This window comes from Leptidea sinapis, chromosome 2 (assembly GCF_905404315.1).
Source record: "Leptidea sinapis chromosome 2, ilLepSina1.1, whole genome shotgun sequence".
Classification (NCBI taxonomy): domain Eukaryota; kingdom Metazoa; phylum Arthropoda; class Insecta; order Lepidoptera; family Pieridae; genus Leptidea; species Leptidea sinapis.
The window spans coordinates 18,513,701-18,527,483 of record NC_066266.1 but is presented as its reverse complement, the minus strand read 5'-3'; the positions used below and the strand labels follow the sequence as shown (position 1 = coordinate 18,527,483).

The 13,783-nt window shown below is 34.5% G+C and overlaps 1 protein-coding gene across 1 annotated transcript; it reads right to left on the bottom strand.

Annotated features, from left to right (window-relative positions):
- Positions 1-9,422: 9,422 nt before the first annotated feature.
- LOC126971537 (motile sperm domain-containing protein 2-like) lies at positions 9,423-12,887 on the bottom strand. Its single transcript, XM_050817825.1, has one exon. It carries the CDS (start codon positions 12,309-12,311, stop codon positions 10,977-10,979), a length of 1,335 nt encoding a protein of 444 aa, XP_050673782.1. The 5' UTR covers positions 12,312-12,887; the 3' UTR covers positions 9,423-10,976.
- Positions 12,888-13,783: the final 896 nt, after the last annotated feature.

The following is a 13,783-nucleotide window of genomic DNA, read 5'->3' as shown; positions in this document are numbered from 1 at the left end:
CAGTAAAGCGGAGCTATCAGAAGAAGATAAAAAGTGGTTACGGGATATAGGCTGCGACGCAACTGTAAAGGAGGCAAGGAGGCTGGTGGAATATTATTTATTTTATTATGCCCTAGTCCGAAGCAAACTAGAAACAAGCACCTCTGTCTGGGATCCATACGAGAAAAAGTACGGACTATTAGTAGAAAATAGTGCAGAAGGCCTTCCTAAGATACCTTTACATATACCGGTTGCTTGGATATTATCCTTTCATGTATCCAACCAAATTTCTATCAACGCTATCTTGGACAAGAATGTGATCCATTCAATGATGGGTGGACTTCCCTAGTTTCTGAAATACTAAGGTACGCGGAGATCATTGAAATTGTACAATTAATTCAATTTATATTCCTTTTTTGTTTGTAATTTTTCCTTTTTGTGTTTCATCTAATTAGTGTAAGTGGCACTACTGTGCTAATTGGACAATAAATAACTCCCTTCCTCTACACAGGCAAAGTTCAATCTCGCGGATATGGAATCGCGAGGAACATCAGCCAAACAACTTGGTCGAATTAAATCCATCGAACAGGATGAAACCAATACAGTACCAATATTATATTATATAGTATAGTATAACTTTTATATACAACAGTTGTGCGAAAATTGAACTAACATTAAGTTTTTGTTTCATCGGAATTGGTTCACTCTTCATCACTAATTTATTGTGTTTCCGAAGTAAAATATTACAATTATAAAATTATACCATATTATAATACGTCATCTATCGAACTAAGACTGAACGAAGCAGTATCTATAATGTAAAATTATTCGTTGTGCGTTTCTGAATCGTGGTGTTTTTCCGTGAAAGAAGAGAGCCTCACCCATGTCTGCCGAAATTTTGAGGTTTTGAAGGTGTCATAGAACTTCTCGAGTATTGTCTTTGAATTAAGTCTTGATATTATTATCATTCGTTTTATCTTCCAAAAATGTTTACGAAAAAGTTTTGGTTTAACTTTGAGGTCTTAATTTTAAGACGAAGCAAATGATACTACTTGCATTTGAGTCAAGTAATTTTATTTACTTCTTAGTTTCAAGTTAGTTAACAGTGTTGAATTTGCAGAATAAAATAAGTCGTACATTTTTGTATTTGTAAATATTATTTTCTTGCAAAGATTGTCTTTATTACGAGTTATATCTGCTGACCTTTGTTTTTGGCTTTTGTTTGCGTGTGATATCTTTATTGAAACAGTGTAATATGTATATAGTAGATAAGGATGGTTTAGTAACCAAGTAGTACCAAGTACCTAATTACAGATTTTAAATTTTAGTTTGACTTCTCATTTTAACAAGAGGGTAATCTTAAAAAATATATATATACAATAATCTAGTTCGGACTTACACATATTTTATTTATAATAAAGTCACCTAATCTAGAGGTTTAAAAGCTGTAATTCTTAATAGAAATGATCAGAACATTAATGAAAATATGGCAAAGAAGTGCAATGCTTGCGGCCGCTTTACAAATACAGCAGATAGAATAGATAATATATCAATAGATACTCGTCGTATTTAACATTCCGGTGGAAGGAACAGTTGCTGCGGGATGCCTATGTCCAGGTTGTAAGGCCCGTACCCCCCAAAGACCCCCTGCAAAGACAATACGGACATTCCATTGCGGGGTGAGAAATTAGACTACATTGCTGTTTCCCAGGGCTTGAGTCCCGCGTGCGGCTCCTGTGCAGACTTGTTGAAGGAATTGAAAAATATAAACGTTAATTGATGTGTATTTAAGGATGATATAAACTGTATGAAAGAAGATTTAAGTGTACTTCGTGGCGCAGTCAAACGTTACAATGGACGCCTGGATGATATGGAGTCACGTCTAGTATGTCTCGAAGAAAAATATTATGAAGAGCTCTTGGTGCAAGTTGAAGACCCGTTGACTGTACTGTCTTCCTTGCAAAATCATTTAGCGGATGGTAATAGTACAATAGACATTTTAAAACAGGAGAACATGACTCAGAACAAATTTTCTAGTTTGAACAATATTGAAATTCAAGGTATACCTCAGAAAAATGGCAAAAACCTTGTTTCTATTCTGCATGAAATTTGCACGACGTGGGGTGTTACATTGTAAGCAACCGATATTTACACAGAGTTCGACCATTTAATCGTGCAGGCGAGCCAAGCGCTGCTCGTACTCACCATCCGTCCATCATAGCACGCTTCATACAGCGTCTATGCAATAAGCTGCTTCTAATATTTACATCAATGAACATCTCACACCAACCAACAAACTTCTTCTTAAAAGGTTGCGCGAGCTTCAGGCCGATATGAAATATTCATACGTACACGAGTTAGTGATCAACCATTAAAGATCGTTTACACGAGACCAGCAGTTCTCCAGGAGACGCGTAGTGCGGATACCATTAACAAGCGCTCATTGTGCAAACCGCTTTTTTATTATTATACATTAAAAATACACGCTATAACGAATTAGTACTGTCTGGTTATATCTATGATTAGATTGTAGAAATATAATTAATGTCCATGTGTCACTGGCATTCTGTTTTTCTTGCTAAGCTGTACGGCTTCGTGGCTATACAATAAAATGTTGCACGATTGGCTGTTGGTGTTTTCATTACTACAACCTTTTTTGTACCTTACATTTAGCATTGGCACTCATATAAATGTTTGCAAGGATCTCAAGCAGCATCTCTCTGCTAGGTCATTTAACAAGCTCTCATCTCATCAAACATAACAAGTGCACTGACAATTGCAGACCTCTATTATATATATATATATATATACTATTTCCCAATTGAGTGTCACTGTGGTTACATAATGCCTGAGACACAGTTCAAAGGAATATGTAGACATGGCACACTTGTGTCTGTCATCTCTGATTATGACCGGGAATATTCCCAATACTTGACTCTTAATAAAATGACTATGGCCTCTCAGATCCATACTACATCATCTGGAGTCACAGGAAACATGATATCCCTCTAGAATGTAATTCGTAACAGTTCGGTAAAGAAATATGCAAAATTACAAGACAAGAAAACTATCTTGCTACTGGTATTCCAGTACTCGATAAAGACCTGAATGAATAATATTTATACAAAAAAAAGATAGACACTTCAAAGGTGGCATGGACGTAGTCCTACGTACTAAGAACGTAGTCCCTTGTCAGAACTTAAATACAGATTATCCAATGTCAATTGGCATGCTTTCGCCTCACATCTTGACCAGAAAATAGAGTCTTTTCCTTTATCAAATCCAGCCAATGTTGTAGATACCAAACTCGTAGAGGCAATGATCTCATGTGCAGATAATAACTTTCCTTTAAAAACCCTTCTAACAGAAGTACAATTTCTACTTCTTGGTGGGATGCAGAATGTACAGAGGCGGAAATTGGCTGAAAAACCTACTCAAGAAATATAACACTAGTTTTATCTGAGTCATTTCATTCTGTAGAGCATAATTTGAGTGTTGATTCATCTAGTTGGCTCTATTCCTTCTCTGATAGAATGTCCCCCCCTTCCGTTCCCGATTATTTTTTGGCGCCCCAACACCTAGTTCTCTCTACCCAGTCTTGACTGCCCTTTTACTTTCCCTGAACTTCTACTGGCTATAAATGGTTTAGATGACTCTCCTCCGAGGGGAGATGGCACCCCATATTCATTTCTGAAAAATTCTTCAAAAAATACCAAGGAATACTACTTAGACCTCACTTAATAATCAGTTTGATGTTGGTATAATTCCTCCGCCTTGGAAAAATCAAGTAGTTATTCCAGTGCTTAAACCTGGCCAGAATCCATCTGAAGCTTCCAGTGATAGACCAATCGCTTATCTTCAGCTCTTGCAAAGATTTCTGAACACATGATAAAACACAGACTGGAAACGTAGAAAGTGTACGAGTGGAACATTGCGTTGTATCGCACATCACGTTGCACCCTGTCAGCGCTTGCGCTGGCACGTGCCGTGTTTCCACATTTTCCCCCAGTTCACGCTCGAGCATCAATCGGTTAGCGTGTGCTCATAACCATTTACCATTTTAACCATTAAGTAAGTCTTAATGGTCGATAAACCAATTGTAATTACGTCTCGTTTAATTTATGAACTATACATCAATTAATCTGTACGGCAACCATACCACCCTACAGAAAGAAACAACCTTCTATCTAATTCCTAGTATGGGTCAGAAAAGGCAAGAGTTCCTTAGAAAGTCTAAGTATCCTCACAACTGACATAAGAATTGCACTCCATAAAAAAGAACATCTTTTGGGAGTTTTCTTAGATATTGAACATAAGACAATGCGTCTCTTTCTGTGCTCAGGAATAAACTCGACTAGCTGAGCATTCCAGAGAAGCTATCCCTTTTCATATGCAACATGCTTTATGAAGAGAACCATTATCATTAAAAGCCCTTTCTCGTTTCTCCCTCCTAAGTCAGTATGTAAATGTTCAGTTCTTAAACAGTGAATCGATATTCAGAGACAAGTAGCTGCATATTAGTTTCGTTTCTAGCTACCTTATATTATTGTTCACTGGAATTGTTATTTCGTGTGTTACTACGAGGAAAAAGGCCAAGGACTTATTTTAATAATGAATGGGAAGAAAGATTCTTTCTAATTGAGTTAAACGTAAAAAGTATTTGCTTTTTATGCACCGCCAGTGAAGCAGTCCCTAAAAAAAGTAACATTGAAAGACACTTCAATACTCAGCATGCGTCGAATAACAGTAGTTTTCCTCCAAATACTGAAAGTACTCGTAAGAAATGTGTCGCCGAATTGAAAACAAATTTAACAAAACAAGAAAGTGTTCTCACAAGGCCAACAAAACTTTCGAAAAGTACCTACTACAATTGCAACTTTAAAAGTTTCTCATTTGCTGGCTTAGAAGAAAAAGCCATTTGTAGACGGAGAAATAATAAAGGAAGCCTTCTTAACAGCTGCTGATTCTGTTGATCAGAATTTTAAAAACAAAACTAAAATTATTGCGGCTATTATTGTCAACTAGAACAGTATCGAGAAGAATAGAAGTTATCGCCACTGGTGTGAAATCGGAGTTGGAAAGTGACATTAATAAGTGCAGTTTTTTTTCTCTTTAACTCGACGAGTCCACAGACATTTCTGACACTGCACAGCTATCTATTATTATTCAAATGGTATTTAATTATCAACTGGAAAGAAATGGATATCTGGGCTTCAAAAAACATCAAAAACAACAACAGAAAAATCTGGAAAAGTAATAGTCAATATTGCAATGCTTCTACAAAAATCTACACACGAGTACAATTATGAAAAGCTAAGATAACATTATGAAGGACTACAATGACAATGAAAATGGCGATGAAATACCAAGTATCATGAGAAAAGAAGAAAGTGCGATGAATTCATTAGACATAAACAAAGTACCAGAACCGAATAATATTAGCTCAAGAAGCTTAAAGGTAGGAAAAAATGTTATATTAGATGTCTTTATTGAGCTCTTCAATAAAATTCTAGTAGTCGTTCAATTTTCGCTGAGTGCAGTTGCGTTGCTCGCGACCACGCATAGGTAAACGCGCCGGGTGAAGTGCAAACAATCATCACAACACTGTCGCTGCCCGGCGACGGCCATTACGCGATGAAAAAGTTGATTGACGATGCAATATAATAATTGATGACGAACTATCAACTTTATTAAGGAGTAAGGTGAAGTTGATTATTGAATTATATTAAAATAATGGATTCGAGACCAAAGAAAGATTCTCCGAGATCTAGTAATCTAAGGCTCATTACGGAGACGGAACATTTACTGTAGAGACGTTTTACTGATGAGAGAGACCAACGAGAAAAAATCCAGTCTTGTTAATAACTTCTAGTCTTCTTGTCTTCTTCAATAAGCCCAATAGAAATCCTTAAACAGCAACTCAAATGTTTTGCTGAGACTAACAAAAGTATACAGAAAGCCATGAAAACTTCTGCTCCCCGTGATCGTTATAGCACGGGTGAAGAAGACCTTGCTGAAACTGAATGGATTCGGGTGAAAATAAGGAAGAAGAGAAAATTTAACTAATCACCCGATCAAGTGAAGCCCAACGACGAAAAAAACAAAAACACTTCAGAAAAACCAAAGAAAACCCCACAGCCACCTCCTATTATAGTGGATGGTATTAAAAATTACCAGTGAGAAAGTCAGAACGTTTATTTATCCTTACATAATATGATGTCGATCTTTTTTAATTAATACGCTTTTATTAGCTTCTGCTGTATGTCTGTTTGTACCCGACTCCATTGGACTTGATTTTGTTAAGTAGGTGTTCAAGTAGGGGTTCTTGAAGAGTAAACTCCAGTCATGCGTCGGAGCTGACACACACACTTATTTTATTGTAAAGGCAAGTCCTTATGTCTGTATGGACTTATGGGATCCAGCTGTGGGGCTGCACCAAACAAACAAATATTCAAATCATACAACCCTTCCAGAATAACGTTTTGAGGGAAATTGTGAACGCACCTTGGTACATTCGAAACAGCGAACTCCCTGGAACTTTAACATTGAGTTTGTTGCCAAAGTTATCCACAAATATGCTGAAGCTCATCAACGTAGACTTCACCATCACATGAATGTCGAGGCAATCCAGCTCCTTGACAACACTGATATAGTAAGAAGACTAAAAGGAACAAATCCTTTTGAGTTAGTGTAGTGCTAGTGAATTAGTGTAATACAATATAAAAATACAGACATTATAAAAGGGACATGAACAAAGTGACTTCCCCTTAATAGAGACATTAAGAAATGTGTTAATGGACACATTCTTAGTTTAATCTATCTAGCAGTTTAAGTTAAAGTAGAATTACTTATTAGTCTAAGTTAAGGCTAGATTGTAATTCAAGTGGAGCAACATTATAATAAATATATAATTATTTTCACTAATTGAAAGAAAGAAAATATACTACCACAGTAGACAACAACAGAAATCTAACTAATATATAACAAGGGTAATAAGTTTCAATAACATCAAAAAGTACAGGCCCATTAGTATGATTACAAACCTATACAAAACCTTCTCAAAGATTTTAACAAAACGAATAAACACGTATATAACCATACAACAGCCACCAGAACAAGCTGGATTCCGAAGCTCATAATCGACAAGTGATCACCAGCAATGTATCCAACAAATAATAGAAAAAGCTTAGGAGTACCAACAAACTATATACATAGACTTTAATAAGGCCTTTGACTCTATAGATCACGGTGCAGTATGGAATTCGTTGAAGGCGGATGGAGTGCCAAATAAATACATAAGGCTTATACAAAATATTTATTAGAACAGCACGGCACTATTAAAGCTGGAAACTAAAAGTGATATATTCAAAATTCAAAGAATTGTCAAATAGGGTGATCCAATGTCCCCAAAACTATTCAACTCAGTTCTACAGCAAATATTTATTAGACTCAAAGATAAACGGGAAAACTTAGGAATTAAAATAAGCGGACAAAACCTTACCAATGTAAGATATGCTGATGACATAGTTATTTTCTCACAAAAACCTGAAGACTTACAGACAATGTTGGAAGATCTAAAAGAAGAAAGCAAGAGAGGAGGACTCATTGTGAACATGGAAAAAACCAAAGTAATGAAAAACGAGTAAGAACATATGAATTTAAAGATTAAATGATTATAAATAAGAAGAAGTACCTAAATAAATACACATACCTCGGTCAAACAGTAACATTTAAGGGTTGGCAAGACATAGAGATTGAAAAGAGTTTACAACTATGATGGAATTAATTTTGGGCACTGAAACATATACTTAAAAACAAAGAACTCCTTTCAGCTTAAAATCAAAAACATTTAACAGCTGTATCGCTCCCTCGCGCTCAATAAACACTAAGTGAAGAGACCAAAACTGACTCAGAGAAATATGGAAAGAAACTTATTAAGTATTAGACTAAAAGACAAAACAACAAGGAATTAAATATGGAAAATAAGTAAACTAAAAGACATAATAAAAATCGCAAAAACTGCAAATTGGGCAGGCCACATATCAAGGGCCAGTAATGAAAGATGGAGCAGTATAGCAACAAACTGGTACCCATTACACGCCAAAAGAAGAAGAGGTAGACTACTTGGTAGGTACTACAAAGCTGTGGAATGAGCTTCCTTGTGTGGTGTTTTCGGGGCGATACGACATGGGTACCTCCAAAAAAAGCGCGTACACCTTCCTTAACAGCCGGTAACGCTCTTGTGATTCCTCTGGTGTTGCAAGAGAATGTAGGCGGCGGTGATCACTTAACACCAGGTGTATCCCATGTCGTATCGTCCAGGAAACACCGCACGAGGAAGCTCATTCCACAGCTTTGTAGTACGTGGAAGAAAGCTTAAAAACCGCACTGTAGAGGACCGCCACACATCCAGATGGTGGGGATGATATCCTAACTTGTGGCGTGTCGTGCGAAGGTGGAATTCGGCGGCAGGAATCAGGTTAAACAGCTCTTTGGAACACTCCCTGTGATCAATGCGGTAGAAGACACACAATGAAGCGACATCTCTGCGCAACGCCAAGTGATCCAGCCGTTCACAGAGCACTGGGTCCCCGACAATTCAAGCTGCTCTACGTTGCACGCGGTCAAATGGGTCGAGCTGATACTGGGGTGCGCCAGACCAGAGATGACAGCAATACTCCATATGTGATAATTAACTCTATTAAGGCTGCGGCAATGCAAGACCGTTTGTTTCGGCAGGATGAAGATCTTGAGTTCGCAGATTTGATATTGCACACAGAACTTCGATGGCTGAGCAGAGATAGAGTGCTTGTACGCTTTCTCAGTTTGATAAACGAAACTAAACTATTCTAAGCAACGAGAAAGGAAGATTATCTACAATTGAGTGATCGCTCGTGGCTTACAGATTTGGGATTTCTAACTGACGTGACAAAACTAAATGAATTGAACCTGGTAATGTAAGGAAAAATATTCATGTTGCAAAAATGGTTTAATCAGTGAACACCCATTTACTGAAATGTTCAACTTCACAATTCTCAAATTTGAAAAAAAATCTCGATCACATGAATGTATGTGAAAAAGGTAGCACTTCGTTTACTCCACTATTAGACACACTGTTGGACGAATTTAACTCTCGTTTCCAACAATTTAAGAAACTCGAACCTGTCTTGGATATCATAATCAACCCATTCGCAGAAGATGATGTTTCAGAAAAGATAAAAAATTACTATATACCCATATATGAAATCAAAATATAGAAGCAAAATGACCGATGTTAATTTGGACCATTGTATGAGGACAGGGACTTCCATCTGCATGTAAATTTAATTCCAGTAATTTTAGCAGATTTTACTGGAAAACTAAGCACATACAATCTGGAACTACAAGGAAATAATAAAACATTAACAGAAATGATGACTTCTATTGCAGCATTCCAAAGTCAAACAGTGTCTATGATAGATGACATAGAAAACAAAAAATTTTAACTATTTTTAAACATCAAGGATCATATGGAAAAACATACTAACTACGATTTAATTCCTGACAAATACACAGCAGAAATTAAGGTAGTGGTATCAGACTTCGAAATTTGCTTTAGTGATTTCAAAAAAAATTAGAAGTTGGTGGAATTCATCAGTAATCCGTTTAATAATTCCATTGATCATAGTGATACCTATAAAATGGCTGCAAAATTTGCAGATAAATTTCAATTATAGTTGTTCATCTGTCACATATTTACTTACAGGAGCATCATTTGAGGCCAATATATATTAGAGGCCATTGAATTTATTAAGTCCCACATTTTGATCAACTCCATTATACTTACAGATTCTAAAAGTTGCCTCCAAGCAATTCTCTCAAATACATTTTGTTCCAAAGTTTTTATTTGCATAAACATGTTAGATTTATGTTACATAAATATTATAAAGTACGTGTTTGCCACATTTATGACGTGCAAATGTTACAAAATACATTTCTATATCATTAGAGTACAATAATATCAATAGAACAAAAAATTTATAGCAGAATTATTTATCATTATTTTATATTATACTCGTATTATAAAAAAATCATTGACAATTTTTTTAATTAAAAATATTCATTTAATGAATAAAGCAGTTTTTAATAAGGTATATTTTCAATCCCTATTTGACAATATCTCTCTTATATGTGATTATACATTTTTATGCACATACAAAAACAGTTTCTCTGAAACAATGCAGTTCTACAGTAAGGTACTTGTAGTTTAGTGGGGTCGCTGGATGGGAAAAGAGAAGTGTTTTCATATTTACTAAATTCGCAATTTTTTTTTCAAACAAACACACAGGACTCAGATATGTATAATAAGTTTCCAATTATATTTTAAATAAAAGAGTCATAACATCTGTGTCATAAACTCAACATTATGTCTCAATGTGACGAGCACTGTTGTACTCAGAATTTTTGTGTTTTTCAAGAATCCTGAGCGGCACTGCGTTATAATGAGCAGGGTGTCTCAATCACCATCAGCTGAACATCCTACTAATTCCCTTATTCTCATAAAAAAATAATTTAAATATGTATTACTAAACATATTTTTTCTTACACATATTTTATAATATAGATATATTATTCCTAATCTATTTACTATTATTATAAGAAATATATATTTAACAAAATAATTTTATATTTTCAAACACCCTGTAATATACCAATATAAATATTAATTTTGCACAGCCATATCACTTAATATTAACAATAATTAAAACAGTTTACTGATTGCATTATAAATAATAGATTTTTTTTATATAATATGTGATAAGTTAAAAGATACTGCTTGATCCTGCTTTTAAATAGATTACTCATAATTTATTTTTGGCATAATAAACTTTTCTTCCACAAAATATTTAAATTACATTGAAAGATATTTATAATAGTCATCACTTAAAGAGTAATTTTATTCTAATACTAGCTAAATTGATAAAACAAAATAAAATTTATTTAATATACAAGAAAATTCAATTAACTGAATAATTTGAAATATGACAAGGCCTTTTAAGGTGTCTGTATGTAAGACACAGTAATATTATATTAATGAACATGAATGACATTATGATAATTTGTTTAATATTTATATAGTGAAGTTTTTGATTTGTAATATCAAAATTGTCTTCTAACTTCCCTATAACATCAACCATAGAGTTATGTGGTTTCAATGTTGTTTTTTCTCCAATATGCACACAAGTCATTCTGTACTCATCAACTGCACTGCGACTAGTTTGCCAAATATGTGTTAATTCTTTATAAGACAAATTAGCTTTAGGCACTTGAACAGACACTATAAGAAACCTATCCTTATTTACTAAGTCATTGAAAAACCCATTTTGTAATATTATAACAATATTTTGTGACATTCTAGGTGATAGGATTCCAGAACTATTCTTAACTATGTATTTTTCCGGGGCTGTTGTTCTGATTTTGTACGCAACTAAACTGTCTTCCATATTCCTTATATCTAATTGAGCACTAATTTCATTATTTCTCATTTTGAATTCAAGTACTTTATGGGGATTTAGGCAAAGCATCTCTCCTGGTGAATAATTCTCATAATTAACATTTTCTACCTGGTGAATTTGTCTATTTTCTGGCTCAAACTTAAATGTATAATTATCTTTACCACCCCAATCAACTAAAGCCTGCTCTGGTGCTACCCAATCTTTTAATTTATCTTTGTTAACAGTTTTTAATCTATCCATTGCAGATGCAGGCAAAACACTCTTTATTATCTTAAAACCAGCACCTAAGACCCATGGCATTTGAAAAACAATTATATAATTAATAAAACTCGGGTAATAACTTTTTAAAACATCAATGATATACATAAAGACTTCCAAATCCATATTACTTAGTCCACAGCCATCCATATCAAGGAACAAAGTTACCTTTTTTCCACTTTCCTCTCTTTCCAATCTTTCCAGCCAGTAAACAAATACTTTTTTCACAGCTTGTCTATCAGTTTGGCCTTTGACATAAATTTTTGACCTCATGATGAAAAGTAAACAACTGTCTATATCTCGGCCATGGGGGAAAAACAATCCATTTTCAAGAATAGACCTGTCCACAGATGACTCGTTAATATCATTTACGTTATTTAACTTTCTCCATACCATTGTATTAAAAAGCATATCTGCGGCTTGTGTTACGCTATTGGAGGAGTGTTCCAATACTCTATATAAATATTTGTCATTGCTTATTCTTTGTAAGTCTCTGGGGTCAAAGGAACCTGGAGGATTCGGAATGCCTTCTTTCACCTTAGCGTCAAGTAGCAGTCTAATCTCAGATAGCTTCGACATATTAAGATCTACGACAAAATCTTTGAATTATTCTTGAGTACAAAGTTCATTCATAATTCGTAGTCAAGTTATAGATAAGCTATAAACAAACATGGAAAATATCAATACAATAAAAAAAATATAAAAGAACTAGTTCATAATTACGATCTGTAACACGTACCCGTTTATTTTGACTAGACAAATATAATTTGATAGTTTAAAATGTAAAAGTAATTCGAAAAAGTTAGAACTTTCAACTTAGAAGTTTGAACGATTGTCACTTGGCGATCACAGAACACTTTTACTCTTAACGAATAACGATAGCGATTGACGACAAACACGAACAAGGAACCTATTATTTACTCTAGGATTAACACGAAGTAAGAAAAAATACCAAATAGACATTTTAAATTTTCAACAGTCAGTTATCTATTACATTTACATGCATATAAAAATGAATCCCTATTTCCCTTGGTCACGCCCTCGCCTCGTTAGTCGTTAGAGTAATAGTGTTCTGTGGTCACAGGTTACGGGTAAAAATTAGAAAATTAACCACCTTATAAAAATTATTTCTAATATAACCAACGCTTCGGACAATTATTTTAATTATTGGCCCTTAGTGTAGTCTGTGTATTGGGCTAATGCCGTATGCTTTTTTTTTTTGGGATTTTATGACCTGGTAACTAAGACCTTTAAGTCAAGTCTTTTATTATTATCTAAATATATTGTATACTTTTCATTTCATAGTATACTTTTCATTCATTCACTTATCACGTCACTTTATTTTATATTTACTTTGTAAGCAAATATATATGTATTACCTATTAACAATAATTGGAACTACATTATATCGTTGTTACAATTTGATTGACTTTTAGGTAGTCTAAGAAATTTAAATTTCGTTTTACTTAAGAGAACTCTTGTGACGTAGTGGGTTTCGTGGTAGTAAGAAGAGAAAAAATTAAACCCACTGATCCGCACAAAGAATTTATTCTTCAGTAGTGGAAGTTCAAGGTCGTGGACAAAAAGGGCCCGTCAAATAATTTGCCACCCAAAATCTGTAGTGGGCGAGTTTTGCTCGGCACAATTCATTAACACGTTGAATAAAAGTCCTTACGCAAGATTTGCCGTCAAATTTTAATTTAGAAAATAAATTCAGGTTGCCTCCTTCACAAGTAACGTTGACATTGAGTGGCAGTGTAGATGATGCATGATTTGAAGAGCTACTGCTCGCAATGGCTAGTGGATCTGTAGCATTGTCTAAAAGCGTAATAATTTTCGCTGCGTAATTTTTATACAAGGTGACACATTCATCGTAATCTTGTTTAATTTTATCAGTGCATGGAATACGATGAAGCCGATGATATAAATGGTTTAATGTTGTGTTTAAGTGTTGAGCAATCCGCAAAGAAAAGAAATAAAACCAACCAAATACTCCGTCAGTTACAAATTAAATTAATTAAATAACGTTTTGGTTGATTTTGCGAAAAGCA